General features: G+C 38.1%; 1 protein-coding gene across 1 annotated transcript in view; it reads right to left on the bottom strand.

Annotated features, from left to right (window-relative positions):
* Positions 1-1,671: 1,671 nt before the first annotated feature.
* The window catches only part of LOC126480756 (ras-related protein Rab-8A), a 57,742-nt gene continuing 43,484 nt past the window's right edge, over positions 1,672-15,929 (bottom strand). Inside the window, exons 4-5 of the mRNA XM_050104043.1 lie at positions 15,506-15,646; positions 1,672-2,424 (exon numbers count right to left, since the gene is read on the bottom strand). Of these exons, the coding sequence (XP_049960000.1) occupies positions 2,329-2,424; positions 15,506-15,646 (237 nt within the window). The 3' untranslated portion in view covers positions 1,672-2,328. The remainder of the gene's footprint in view (positions 2,425-15,505; positions 15,647-15,929) is intronic.

Consider the following 15,929-nt stretch of genomic DNA (forward strand, 5'->3'; position numbering starts at 1 on the left):
CTAACGCTCCCATAAAAAAAACCAAATATCTAACTCTTGTAGTTAGAAACACTGTCATTTTTCAATTATTATGTGTGTGCCTGAAGGTAATCAGTAGATTAATAAAATAGATTTGCATAACGAGTACATATAGATGTTTTACTCTTCTCCCTATCATCAGCCTACTGAACAAAATATTGACAGGGTAATTTAACTGAAACGCAAGCACATGCACCTTCCTCCCCTACCCCCCCCCCCCCCCCCCCCAAAACGAAAAAAAAGACACACACACACACACACACACACACACACACACACACACACACACACACACACACACACTTATTGGGAAACAGCTATTACAACAAATCTTTATGCCCAATTTAAAGCATGCATTTACTAGTCCTTACATGAAACCAATACTTTTTGAAGCCAGAATTCCTACTAAGGCAACAGTAGTTTATACAAATTAAGTTTCTAATCATATTCTGTAATTGTGCCCATAAATAAATATAGGTATTTTCTAGCTACTTTGGGTTTCTATCGTTCAGTGCTTGTCAGTCTGCAAAGATGCAACAAGCTACTACTATAAATTCCTACACCTATTTTCATGCAATTCCCTTATGAAACAGGACTTTGTTCATTATTGTGGGTCTCTCATGTACTGTTGCTGTTGTGATACAATGATCCCATTCACAACATTGCAAATCCGCACATTCTCACATGTGACTGTTTACCGGCACTTCCAATATGCATGTCTGACACAAATTGTATTTTCTTCCAGCATTCATCTCTGCTGCAACAAGTATGCATGCTCTTAACTGTTAAGAAATTTCTTCTTTCCCATTAATCTGACAAGACATTTCAAAACTGAAAAGTGAATTTATGTTTACAGAAGTTATTTAAAAGAAATGCAAAAAGTGTTCAATAGACTGTATTTTGTGAAGAGTAGACAATGAACCAGAACATGCAGTGTTTTGCCACTACAAATGAGACTAGTTGTGTAATAATGTAAATTCTGTCCTCAGTAATTAAGTTGCCATGATTAAGGTCCAATAGATACCTACCTGAAAAAATACCAGTAACACTAAAAGTTAAAGTCAATTATTCTGCAGCATCTGGGTCTTGCTTGCCTTTACATAATGCAAATTATTCTTCAATGACTTAAATCTAAGGATTTTCTTAAGCCCACAAAAAGAGTGCTACTTAAAACACCCATCCCTCTTATTCTGACTATATATGAGTGGCAATAGCCTACTGAAAAATGAGGTTCAGTACTGTGAAATGTTAAATTTTAACATAATATTAGCCTACAAGCAACTGATCACAGTCAATGAGAATTAAGTATTTTCACCATAAAATGTTTCTTAACTAAATTATCCCGCAACAGTTACAAATTAGCAAAAATATGTGAAGGCAAAAATTGCTTCTCTCTTTATAAAGCTTTTTCTTTAAGCAAATATAGCACAAATAATACTTTTATTTTTCAACTAATTAAAAATCAGGGCAATAATTGGCAAACAAAGCAGCACAGGAAGTGCTTACAGTAACATGTCTAACCACACACACACACACACACACACACACACACACACACACACACACACACAGTGAGATATATATCAAAATTTTGGGTTGCTGGTGGTCCAGCAGTGACTCCAAAGAGGAAAGGGAGAATAAATACACAAACAATGACGACTGCAGTTAAAGAGTAACTTTTTCGTAAGTAAAATATACTCATTTTAATATCTTGCAATTAAGATTAAGAACCAAGACAACATTTTCATAATTTATAAACAAATCAATTCTAATTTTCAGAAATAAATGTATAAAATAGTAAACAAGCAATGATTTCCTATATCTAAGGCAATCATATGTCATGGCTAACACCATCCCCATTACTCGGCCACCGGAACATAAGCAAATGACAGCAAAAATGAGTATTTTCCTGCCACCACTGCTTTAACATAATTATATAACTATATGAACAAATCATGAGTACTGTATAAAAAAAACCCTTGCTGTTAAAACATCTCTGTACAGTCTTGATCATCATCCCTGGTGGAAGTAGGGAATAAAAAAACAAACTTGCTTAGCAAGTCTTACTTCAATCCACAGAACTGTACACAATTCTTCGAGTACAATTCAAATGTGTGACCGAATTACCTTATAAAAATGGCATAAATCCTTTCTCAAAATAAATATACAGCCACAATTTGGTCAGAGCAGTTACAAAATCACTTTATGCATTGTGTACTTCCCACAGAAGAATTTTTCACAACATACAGTGAAATAACTGTCTGCTGAAACATTAGTCTGAGGCCAAATGGAAACAGCACTGGACAGCTGTCAGAGTAAGGAACATCTAGACAACCAACTGGTTGGCTTCCTCATGGGTTCGGATGCCTTGAGCTGATGACCTCCCTTTGGTGGGTTGCTGGCCTCCTATAAAGTAAACATTATCTGTAAATACTGAAAACACTTATCCTTCAGTTACACAATGCTCTGGAACCTTCACATAAACAACATTGATTAGTACAAAACATGTTCCATGGCCATGCTAATTAGCAACAAACCAATGAGGTAACAATTTGGATTAAACTACGGTGAAATTCCAAACAAAACTTGTACCACAAAGTGTCTATGGTAGCAATAAAAACATTAAGTAAAAATTTGTATAACACAGAACCCTATTTTCATTTTCAAACAATCAAAAGATATGGATGACTTTCTGGAATCCAGTATTTATACTACCTTCTGTGATATAACAGTATCTGATAACTCAATAATTATGAAAAATTTATCAAATTAGTTTCATCAAACAATTTTAAAATATTTTTGCAAGTACAGCATATGAGGCTACATACAGTAACATATGAAATGTTACATTACACTAATCACTGCTTTCCAAAATAAGACTTAGAACACAGCAATTTAAAAAAAATTAATAAATAAATAAAATAAACTCTTACAAAGGCATTATAAGATGAAATGCTTCTTAGATGGTAAGTTTCAAGGAAAAAATGTTAAACAGTAAACCAAAGATAGTTTAACTATGTGAGAACCTTTACATTGCAAAATTTAGAGCCTGAAGTTAAAATAACTTCAAAGTTTAATACTGCTTTAACACACAGGCATTATTTTTAATTGTCATCCTATAACTGTAGTTTAAGAGGATGCAGAAAATCTATAGAAAATAATGAAATTAAGTAATTACACTCATATGAATCTACCCACTAAAACTGCAGGTATTACACATTAGTAACTTCTAAAAGAAAACCCACATGGTAGAATCTGATAAACAACTAAATAAGTTGTGGCATGAAGAATGGCAGTTATAATAAGGGACACTAAGCAAAATGTCCTAACTAGCTGAAGATTAAAACTGAACTGAAGGCACCATAATACATTTGTATACTAAAAATATTACACAGTTAGAAAAAACAGAACACTATTTAAATTTTATGAGTACCAATAGAGAAAGAATACCCAAATACTTTGAGGCTATTCCACCTCTAACTGGTCCGTGTAAATCCGTAGAACCAGAAGAGGCACTTCAAGAAGTCTTTAATTGATTTAGCCGGTATCTTATAATGTGCCCAACATATCTACTACTTGCAGTGAAAGAGGTTTTCACAAAACAACTACAGAGAAAGGGCCAATGAAAGGAGAGAGAAAAACATAAATGGAGGAAAATTATGAAATAATGTAAAGGAATTCCATCAGTAACAGTTCATATGATAAAGATATCATGAATTATTCAAACTCTATTAAATGACATTAGAAATTTTTAACTTTGTTATCAACAATTTTCCTGTTTCCAGGTAGAATTAGAACAATTCTGGCTGCCAACATGTTCTGTTAATTTTCTACTTTTACTCCCTGTCCATTGCACAGGAAACTAATGTGAATTATATCTGATCATCAAGATAACTGTAATTTTGACCATTCTGCTTTAGTATGTCACCCAGAAAGTGACTGATGTGTGTCTTGATAACATTGGGGTTGCTGCCATGTTGTGTATCTGCAATGTCAAAGTGGGTATGTTTTGGAAAAGGAACAGTTCACTTTTCTATTCGAGGTGTGTAAGGGCAGTGATGGATTCATAAAAATGACAATGAACATGGGCACTGCAAATGAGGCCAGCAGTAAACACTTCAAGTTTAGCATTAACAGCAAAGTATAACTTTTTACATTCTGGAAATTTACAGTACTCGCTTTTAATGCGCAAAATTCCAATTTATTCTCTACCTCTGTTTAACAAAGTCAGATTTCCACTATACCTCAATTTAGGGGGGGAAAAAACAAAAAACCCACAAGAATATGTTGTTTGCTTCCACAAATCCTCTCTTCATTTCATTTCACTCAATCTATTGTTCACATTACTACTCAGATTCTTCACTTTCATGGAATATAATCTACATGAAAAATAAGGTAGTATTATTTCTGTTGAAGCAAGGCTGTCAATCAGATTACAATAAATGCTTGAATATGATATGAAAGCAATTATCAAGCAGGCACAAAGCAGAAAGGTGAATTCCTTTAACTGCAAATGAAAGTATTATTTTTAGAATATTTGCCATTTTACTGAAAGATTTCTTAAGCCAGGAAAAGGCAAGGACACTCAGGCTTCCAATAAGAACACCATTCAGCTTTAACATCCACACTGGTACATGATTGAAAGCTTCCTCAGTGTATTCCTATGATAAAATATGCTTAGCTGATCAGCCACACAGTGGCAGGAGGATGACACCATCACCGCTTGACTGATCTCCCTCTAAGATTTTATTGCGCGCACACACACACACACACACACACACACACACACACACACACACACACACACAAAACTGGATATTTTATCGTCATTTTCTGTTGAAGAAACTTTTGAATATTGTGCATCTGAAAAACCCTCTGTCCAACTAGAACATAACAATAACACAACCTACAAAGTAATTTTATAAATACTAATGTATTTTACATCACACATTTCAATTTACAAACTGCAGTACTGTGATTCTCAGACTTATCACAACTGAAACAAGCCTGTAGCTGTTCCAGTAATATCCACATGCACATGCACAACTGTATCAGCACCTCAGTCTAGTGTCCCCCCTCCCCGCCCCCCCCCCCCTCTCCCCTTCCTTCCTTCCTTCCTTCCAGTTGAATTCCTGCTAACAGGTTAACTAAAATATATGGCAAATGCAGATTATGTATGTCCTCACTGAAGGGTGTTTGCATATTTATCCACTGCTGAAGTAGTTTTACATCTGCCTGTTCTATAAAAAACTCACACAGAGAATAGCATTTAATACAATGCCAAAAATTTAGATAACTTTCTATAAGCTATTGAAAATTGGTTCCTACACTGTGTTAAAAAAACTGAAGAACAAAATTTTACATTCATAGAACAATTAAACTTCTTTTAAGCCATTTAGTCAACACACATTTCCAACCCCTGAAACAAAATAACTTTTATATTTCAGTTAAACATAGATCCTAGCTTTTTGTAACAGCTCATCATGTGGTTTAAGGAAAAATTTACAATTTAAGTTGCTATAACATGAAAATGAAAATTTTATTGACATTTTATTGACATTTAACCAGTCTGTCTTAACACTTTCTGCAAGAAACAAAATGGACTTCCCTTGGCGCAGAAATATGTGCAGCATCCCCACATTTCGAGGCAAACTGGTTAACAACTTAACATTTACTTCTCCCATGATGCTGACCTTGTTAACTACTATTTCCTTGATCAAGAATTTTCTGATATTAACACTTGTATTTAATCACAAAAAAAAGAACTATTCTCTTAATGGTGTTCCATAGATTGAGAAGAACAAATAATCCTATGAATGAGAATGTATGGCAAGGAAGGGGGGCTTGAGAAATCATCCTGAAGACGGAGTCAAACCAAGCTTACTGGAAGCCTGGCTGCTTCATTTCTGAAACTCAAATCTGAGTGGAGAGAAATGCTGCAAAATATTGGGGATTAATACTTCCCACTGCAAACACAAGGAATCTTTCTACTTCCACTCTAAATTAGATTTACAATATACTTGATTCATAAACACTCTAGGTAAGAGGAAATGCGTGGTAATGGCAAAAAGAGCAAATAAAATTGAAAGCTTTATTGATGGATTGGAGGAGTTTAAAATGATGTGTTATAAGAACATAAAAACGCACTTTACACCTATGATCTTAATACCAACACCTGTGTGACTGCAAATGCTAATTACAGATAAGAGGAAGAAAGGGTTATCACTACTTGCAGATGCCCTCCACATCCAAAAAGTGCTCATTTCTCACAATTGTGCTACAAACTGGTCTAGTCATCTGCACCTCTGGATCTGAGCATACTTCGTTGCATGAAATCACACTACAGAATAGCTGGTGCAGAGATATCAACTCCTTGAGATGAAGGAATTATTATTTTACATAGTCTGTATGAAACACTGACTCAACAGCCTGTACTTAATGGTTTTGCAAATGCTATTTATTTTATAGTGTCAGCTGCCATACAGGATAATTCATTTCCTTCAAAGCAGGTGGAAATTTATCAAAAATATTTTACGAAGTGAAAACACATTGCAGAATTGTTTGTTGTGAGAAGATCCTGACTTTCACACTCCCAGTAGTTGCTAGAAAGTTGTGCGATGCTCTTATGAAAGAAAGAAAAAGGATTATGTCAGTGGCTACACTGAGCATTAGACAGAAGAGAAGTATTCGTCTGCAGGCAGGTTTTTTTACCATTTATACAACTACATGATTTTATGTGGAGGTAATTTCTCTGATTTCAAACAGCTGTTGCCAGCAACTTGACACGTCCTATACATAAATCATTCTGCAAGATTGAGGGAAACAATACATTAACCAAAACATGGATGATATTGAAAGAAGTATTCCTGAACTATTCTTCCATCATGCTCATTCTATAAAGAAAGAAAGAACAAACCTAAATAAAGCAATGGAAAATGTGGGATAGAATAACAGTAATGTGAAAAGGATAGACTGCCACTAACGACATGCAAGAGGCAATGAATGGTAGAAAGGCACGTTGAAAAAGACAACAGTATCTGCTAGGCTTTTTCAGGATGCCCGACACTCCACACAATCTCTCTGTGTTGAGCAGAGACCTGTCACTTCATATTGTTGCATCTAAACAAAAATTTCTCCTTCCTAAATGCTCTTAATCAAGACACCAATCAGCTGTTTCACATGTGATTAAAGTGAAAACCAACTGATTATATGTTAAGCTCCATTTTAATTTCTTTCACACTGTAATAATGTAATAGAGTACTTATATTACCTCAAAATGGGCCTACTTTAGATAACAGTAACAAATATATAAACTCTATGAACAAATTAAAATCCTTGTCGGTACTTGAAAAATTAAGGAGGAAATATTTACTTATACACAAAATTTGATACAAAGTTCATCACAGAAGCTTCTGTACAGTGTTAAATGCTGACAATACAAGAACACAGTGAATTGGGTATGGCATCCAAAAATCACTGCAAAATGTTAGGGAAATGTTTCCAAAGCATTGCACGAATATTAATCATCATGCAGCAGAAAAGAAACCAGTATTACCTTCTGCCATCACCAGTTGCATAATAGAAGGAATGGAAAGAAAAATAAGTATTAGTTTCCCCGAACAATTCAAAATTTTTTTTCTATAGCGCATAATTACAAAAATCTTAGTTTTACATTAATGCTAGACAATTTGAACAAATCCACACATTTCTTTTGTAATAATTTTCAGAATCATTATCTAATGTTGTGTAACTATGTCAAACATGTTTAGCACTAAGATAGTCTGTGGAATTGCATTAGTTATTTTACACACTACGCAGTACATTTCACTATCTCATCACATATGCAGCCAAAACAAATTCACTGTTGGGCTTTTTCAAAATGAGAGTACCCTATGCATAAACATATTGTGATAATTTATGTATATGAAAAATATGTTCTACAACTTTACTACTGCATACTGTTGAAAGTGTGAAACAGTGGTCATAGCTGACACCTTACAATTTCACTCAACAATACAACATCATGTTCTATGATCTAGTTATTTGACTTTTTATAATGAAAATAAAAAATGGAGATCTTCATGAACTTCTGAAGTGTAATATACTTCACATTAAGGATTTCAGTAAATATATATAAAAAATAAATTACACGGAGTGTGTGTCTGGCCAGCACTTGCCTTCAGGATGCAAAATCTGAATTGCTGCAGATACACCCACATTAACGAGTACAAAAAACTTCTCTCTTTTGGAACTGTTAGTTCTTTGCTCAGGGAGGAAAGAAGGATCACTGGGGAATGTTGGAAAAAATACAAAGTTCACTCAGAACCCAGAATGAGGAGCACCCGTTTTAAGGACAACAGGTGGCAGATTAAAGGGTAGGCTTCTCCTACAAGTCACCTCTAAACTATATTACACTTCATACATGAGGAACTTTTGCATACTATTCATCAAAACACTTTAAAACTAGGATACCTGTCCCACTACCACCAACCAAAACACTTACCATATTCAAATTAATTCTGAAAATTTTGAGAAGTAGTTTGCGGATACAGAGAGCTTTTTACTATTCCAATTAACTCTGTGACAGTTATGGATAATCCACGATACCACAGCAAACAGATCTACAAGCCACCTTCAATAGTCACCTAAATGTACCAATGTAGTCAAAAAGCAAAAACCAGTTAAGAGCATATCATGGGTAAGAAGGTTTAGTTCTCCACAAGGACATCTTAACAGCAAAGAACATGTGTTGACAAAATTGCAGCAAACAAAGGTAACAAGAGTCCATTTACTGTCATACAAATGACGAACTATTATGGGTTAAAATTAGGTTCAATTTTTAAGTTGCAAAATTTTGTATGTAACCTGTCAAAGGTAATTTTTCAGAATCTTGCTGGCGATTTCTTTCCCTCAGTTACAACAGAAAACTGGGAACTTACTTGCAGTTAAACTGCAAGCCTTTGTGGTCGATTTGAGCAACTGCAGTTTGTTGTCAGACACCTGCAACTATTCAGTCTCCTACAGACGCATGATGCATCTGTCAGAAAATGAGATAATGGCATGTGATGAGATGGGACATTGATGGACAGCACCATCCAACATGCTTCCTTGGCAGCTTTATCAGCCATGTCATTACCCTGTATTCCAATGTGGCCAACTACCCAGCAAAATATCACCACCTTGCCATGGTGTTGGAGCCACTGTAAGGCGTCATGGACAAGCTGGATCAGCGGGTCTACTGGATACATCTGGTGAAGTGCCTGCAGTGCATTAAGAGTGTCCGAACAGACAAGAAAACTTATGGTGATTTCTGTGAACCCTCTCCAGTGGCATCAGAATGACATAACTCCGCATCATAATTTGTAAATTGTTCTGGAAGACGCACTTTAAAAACCCTATCAGGGAAAACTGCAGAACAACCGAGAGAATTCCCCTGCTGTGATCCATCTGTAAAAATAACAATAAAACTATGGTATGTACTTAGACTAAAAGTTGTAAAAACCAAATCTGGAGTACAACTTTTCGTATATTGTGTCAAGCTTAAAATCACTTTGGGCCTCTGAAGACACCAGTATGTTCCATCCATGGGTGTGAGATCCAGAGCCTTGAGACAGTCTGTAGCACATATACCAAATGGCTGTGTCGCTTGGGGCAGATCCCTGAACAGTCATTCAAAGGTGGGTAGGATCACTGACCTACATGCCAATGACTGAGGTGACGCTAAGATTTTCAGTGCCTGTCGAGCCAAGAAAGATTCATCACCGAATCCAGAGTGGTGGTTCACCAGCCTCTGCACACAGACTTAACTGGGCTAATCCGAAAGGCTCCAGTTGATATCTGAATGCCCTCACAGTGCACAGCATCTAACATCCAGAGGTAGAAAGGACAGGCCAATCCGTAGACCATGCTGCCGTAGTCTAAGGATGATCTCACAAATGCCCTATAAAATTGCATGTCAGCATCCCATGTTTTTTCCACCAAGGCATTTCCAAATGTTCAACAACCAGAAGCCCTTTGTTCGTAGGTCTTTCAGGTGTGGGAGCCTTAATTTTGAGTCAAATAATAAACCCAAAAAGTGCACAGTGTCTTGAAAACATAAAATACAGTCCCCCATAGTAAGCTCTGGCTGGTTAAAATTGACACACAGTCTTCTCAGGTGAGAACCAAAAACCAGTTGTTTGGGACCAGGTTTCCAGCCTCCTAATGGTCAGCTGTAGCTGCCTTATCTTAAGATCAGAGGAAGAGAAGAAGATTGCAAAGTCATCCACAAACAAAGAGCATTTGATAGGGCTTCTAACTGCAGAGGAAATGCCACTGATAGCAATGGCAAACAATGTAACACTGAGGACACTGCCCTGGGGCACACCATTCTCCTGAACATAGCAATCAGACATGGCATCGCTAATGCAATAATGAAAACGCCAGTTCTCGAGAAAGGATAGGATCAGAAACAGCAGGTGTCCATGTAGTTCCCAATCATGAAGTTGGCGAAGGATGTTGTAACTCCAAGTAGTGTTATACGCTTTTTCAAGGTAAAAAAAAACACACAAACTAAATGATTTCAGCCTAAGGACTCCTGTATCACCATCTCCAGTACAATTAAGTTGCCTGAAACTACACTGGAGCGGCTCAGGTGACCTCGGGACTCGAGCAACCAGAGGAGGCAGCGGCTGAGCATGCGTTCCAGAGTCTTACCTATACAACTGGTAAGGGTGACATACTGATAAACAGAGTCTCTACAGTCCTTGCCTGGTTTCCACGGGCACAGATGACAAAGCACGGTATAATGGATCTCATCAGGTCCTGGAGCAGTGTGTCTGGCTGCAGATAAAGCTGATACCAGTTCCCCCATGGAGAATGGAAGGTTGTAGACTACTTCATTACATGGGAAGAAATTGAGCTCCCTCAACTCCACAGTCCGACGGAATACCTGAACTGCAGGAGCTTGTCCGGATGACTCCATAACAGTAAAGAAGTGTTCAGCTAAAATGTGAGCCATGTCTTCTGGTGCGTCCACCAAGACGCCGTTATTTGACAAGGCCATAAGGGGATGTGGATTACCCTCGCCTGGCATCAGTCTTACTGATTTCCCAACGTGAGCAGCGGAAGTGGAGTGATTAATGGAAGTCGTGAATTCCCTCCAGGAAGCCCACTTACTCACCTGGCATGTGCTCTCGCAGACATGAAGACATGAAAATTATCTGTAGTTGGCCACTGTTTGAAGTTCCGCAGAGCTGTCCGTCTGGCCCTGATGGCCAATTGACAGTCATCATTCCACCAAGGTACAGGTGGTTACTAGACCTCGGGATAGACTCTGCGGCAGCCCTTTGGATCTCATGAGTGATATGGGCCACTGCCTCCTGTGCACAATCCTTTTGTTCAAAAATAGCCTGTCAACTGTAATGTAACCAATTTGCCCTTTGTATCATCTACCTGCATGGTCTCCTGTTGGCCACCATCCTAGTTGGCAGATGTCACTAGAATGTAAATCTGGAGCCACTTCCCACTAACCTGAGTAGGCAATAGCTTGGGAACAAAAACAGAGGTAGATATCCGAAAAGACCCTGTAGCTGTGGAAAAGTGAATCATCTGACCCACATTCAGAAGGCCGATATTCTCAGAATGGACGAGTCACTCAATCATCTGACCCTTGAAGCAAGCCCCACGGGACATGGTGGGCATTTAAGTCCCCCACAAGGAGGAATGGGTGTGGGAGTGCCTGGAAGAGGTCTGCCAGTGCATCTGCATCCAAAGCGTCATTGGGGGGTGGGTACAAAGAACACACTGTGATAGTAAAGAGTGCGAGAACTTCCACAGCAAATGCTTGTATGGTCGTGGTAAGAGGGACAGGAGGGGAGTGGCATCTGTCATCAAGGAAAACAGTCACTGCACCTTTAGCCCTGTCTCCAGTAGTATCCTTCCTGTATATGTGGTAGCCCCATAATCCAAGTGTGTCTGTGACTTTAAGATAAGTTTCTTGTAAGCACATGCGAAAGGTTTATCCTGGACCAGCAGCTGCAATTTTTCCAAATGTGAGCGATATCCATTCAAATTCCACTGCAACACAGAAGTCCCCGTGGAAGCCACTGGTTAGCGATGGTGGTTTGTTTCTTTCTCCCTCGGAGGCAGTGACTTACCGGTTCCATGCTCTCTGGTTCCTCCAATTGGAAATCCATATCCTCAAGAGCATAGTCTCCATCAGAATGTGAGAGAGCTTGTCGATCTGAAGGTTTACCTACCACTTTCTTGGACTTAGAACTACTTTTCGAAGGATTTTTTTCCTTTACTGACAGGAGGCAGCAGTGGTTGCCTGGGTTGCAGGGATGGCTTAATTGGCTTCGGGTGTTGCGGAGTGGTATGTGGCTTAGGTGGTAAGCCTACTGCTGACAGCTTCCGAATGACGTCAGTTGCGAGTGGAGCGTTTCCCCATAGGTACATCGACAAGTGCATGTGCTCGTACTTTAAACTGTAGTCTGTTTGTGTGGAGGCATCACACTTAGCAATTGTTGTCTTAAGGGGTGATGCAAAAGAAGTAGCAAAAACCAGTGGTTGTACGGCTTTGAAAGCCTTTTTAGCTTCACCATACAGAATGCATCTCTTTTCTTTCAACTCTTTAATTTTCCTTTCCTTGTTGTAAACCCCACAGTTTCTACTCAACACTTGAGATCACCAGACCAGTTTACACATTTCGGAGGAAACGTACAAGAAGTCCCTGACTCTTGAGCGGAGCCTTCACGATTGCTACAAGTAGCTTTCTCATTACATCCCATAGTGGTATGGCCAAATCTTTGACATTTACAGCATCGCATGGGGACAGGAATAAAAGGGTGAACCTTAAGGCGGATATATCCTGCAATGATATGTTCTGGTAATTCCGGAGTACTAGACATTAGAATAAACATTGCCAATTTTTCCAATTTGTGATTGACTCTCCTCGCATAATTCTGCACCTCCGTCACATCCACATTCTTTCACTCTTCACATAACTCTGCGGTGTCCACCTCCATTATATCGGAGCAGGTAACCACGCCCTTACTGAAGTTAAGGGTGTTACACAACTCAGCCTCAACTGGGTGGTCACCTAAGGCCTTACATTCGAGACACTTAGATATTTGATTGGAATTAGCAGTTTAAACTAAACGTGTTCCATTACGAAGGCGTTTGACACTTTTCAGAGACCCAGCAATACCTTCCAATGCCTTGTTAATATAGAAAGGGGATATCTCCTCAAAGCTTCCCCCATTTCACTTTATTACAATGAAAGTGTTACGGCACACTAATGTTACTATTATTCTGAGACTTCTTTTCAGGAGGACTCTCCAACCGAGCACTCTTTGGAGAGTGGGTATAGGTGCTGCCTGACAGTACACCGTCCCGTCAGGAGTAGTAGTTTCATGAGACAGTTCCATAGGGATCCCACAAGATGCTAGGGAAACAACTGTCAACCCAGGCAGAGCCCTGCATGCCTGAGAAAGCCTTCTACAACTGAAGGTCGGCAGGTGCCCCAGAGGTTGCCCGCTAAAGACAGTTTTGTGTCAAAGTAACAGTATTTTCATTGTTTTTATAGCTTCTTTGAGCTTCAGTTGGAATAATTAGTGGTGTTCGTCATTCAATACTGGTACTGTGGTTTTTAAATAAATATTTCATTTTAAAAATGCCATTTGACTTTTCAACATGGGAGAATGAAGTACTAGGCCAACAGGAAACTAAGAAAACACTTTATACGAAACAGACTACATTGATGCAAATAAGGCCAAACAGTGTAAATAAGAAAGAATTTAAAAATTTTTGCAAATGCTTTAACAGGAACTGACCTTGTAAGAACGAATTAAAAAATAGCCTAAAATCTCCAATACAGCAGCAAAAGATACCATAAAGGAACAAAACTTCCACTAATTTTCTTTTCCTCATGCAACAGCACGTTTTGCAGAATATTTGTAAAAAAAAAATATTTTTGGTTTCCATTTTAGGCAATATGAAAGTAAATACAGACATTACTTTTTATAAAATGAAGCTAAAATTTTAAACTTTTCCCTGGATTTGCAAGTTTACTTACAAGTATTAGGTAATTTTGTTTACATTCCAATGAGTATATTAGCACCAAATTTCACACAGACAGGATGAAAAGTAAGCTTTCATATTTTTTTTTTCAAAATTTTAAGTGTCATTTTGCATCACTGTGATAAAAATGTGCAGACTTCGAAGCTCTGAGATATCTTGTTGCCTATATCAGTGCAGTGAACACCCTGCCCCCACCCCACCCCAAACCCATTCACTTTTGCGTATATATCGGTAGCGTCGGAGCTTTCGCCCCCAGATGGTAAGTACTGGTCATCAATGTTTTCTTGTAATTTTAAAATTTATCTTGTATCAATGAAAATAATTTTTGAAAACATAATTTAACTGATTGGATAAAATCTACTCACCAAGTGGCAGTAGAAGAACACACTTATAAAGGTTATTACAGTTTGCTAGCTTTAGGAGCCTGTCTGGCAAAAGGGTTGCAGGGGAAGAAAGAGCATTAGAGTTCTGGACAGTCACCCAGAACACCAGGTCAGATGAGACTTACCAGGCAGGATAAGAAGGAAAGACTCGAGAACTTTGATGCAAGGTTCAATGACAGGTTTGCTGTTGGAATGGTTTTGGGACAGGGCTGCAAAGTGATACTACACTTGACATTAAGTGTGAAGGAAAGTAGATCTTTCACCAAAGCAGCATGATTAAAGCAGGTTTAGGGCTCGAAGTGAGACTTAGGCAACACAGATTTTTCAGAAGGGGAGAGAGCTTTAGAAGAGAGGTTGAGAACACAGTATTCCTGTGACTGGTTCTCATGATTATGAGTTGCTATTTGTCTGAGAGGCAGTTGTGAAGGCTTTATGATAAGGAGGTTGGCCAAGTACAGTCTGTAGGAGAGCAGTAGTAGATGATGGTGTGGCTGTATACGGAGATGCAGAGGAACAGGAAGGGAACATTACTGTTGAGGAAGTTTAGGAATCTTTTCTCTTCATTCCATCCAGTAAGTCTCCTCTGACCTGGGCTTCTGGGTGACTTTTTCCAAACTCTACCCCTTTTTCTAAAACTCACCAGTCCTTTTACTTCACCCCTCTTTCTTCCTCTTCAACCCTCCTGCCAGAAGAAGGAGCCACTAGCTCAGAAACCTTGCAAACTGTAAGGTGTGTGTGTGTGTGTGTGTGTGTGTGTGTGTGTGTGTGTGTGTGTGTGTGTGTGTGTCTTGCTTATCTATTCATTTACATTAAAATGTATCTTAGGATTATTAAACTTGCATATTATTCATTAACGAATAATACAAGAGCACTATCAACTAATCACTGAGCAGTCTTAGTTGAGCAAGCATCACACTATAGCAGATCCCAGCACAGACCTCTAAGAAACACACAAAAATAGTAGTTCTTTGTACTACAACTTAAGTAAACAAACATCTGAATATGTAAAATGACAATCAGTGTAGTGACAGATGTCTACTAACCAATTTTTTCTCCATCTTAGTCTTTATATCTCTGGCAAGTGTGAAGAAGGCTTCCTCAACTCTTATAGAAGCTTTTGCACTTGTTTCCATAAATTTTATTCCATATTCTATAGCTAATTGTTCTCCTCTTTCTTTTGTTACCTTCAAATAAAAGAATAAAGAATATATTATGACTGATACATAGTATTTAAAAACTAAAAGCTAAAGCTAAAACTAGTCGCAACATAACAATGAAGATTTTTACACACCAAGTCTTTTACAATTGATTTTAATATTTTGTTTGGTTATTTCTGAGGCCAAGTGCAGGACTTTCAGTTTTAGGTACTGAAAAGAAGGTTTCTTATGAAAAAGTCCCTTCTCCCTTATGGAGCAACACCGCAGTTTATGTATTTTCTCCAGCAGGTAAGAGGTGCATGTTTAGTCC

The sequence above is a fragment of the Schistocerca serialis genome, chromosome 5 (assembly GCF_023864345.2).
Source record: "Schistocerca serialis cubense isolate TAMUIC-IGC-003099 chromosome 5, iqSchSeri2.2, whole genome shotgun sequence".
NCBI classification, from domain to species: domain Eukaryota; kingdom Metazoa; phylum Arthropoda; class Insecta; order Orthoptera; family Acrididae; genus Schistocerca; species Schistocerca serialis.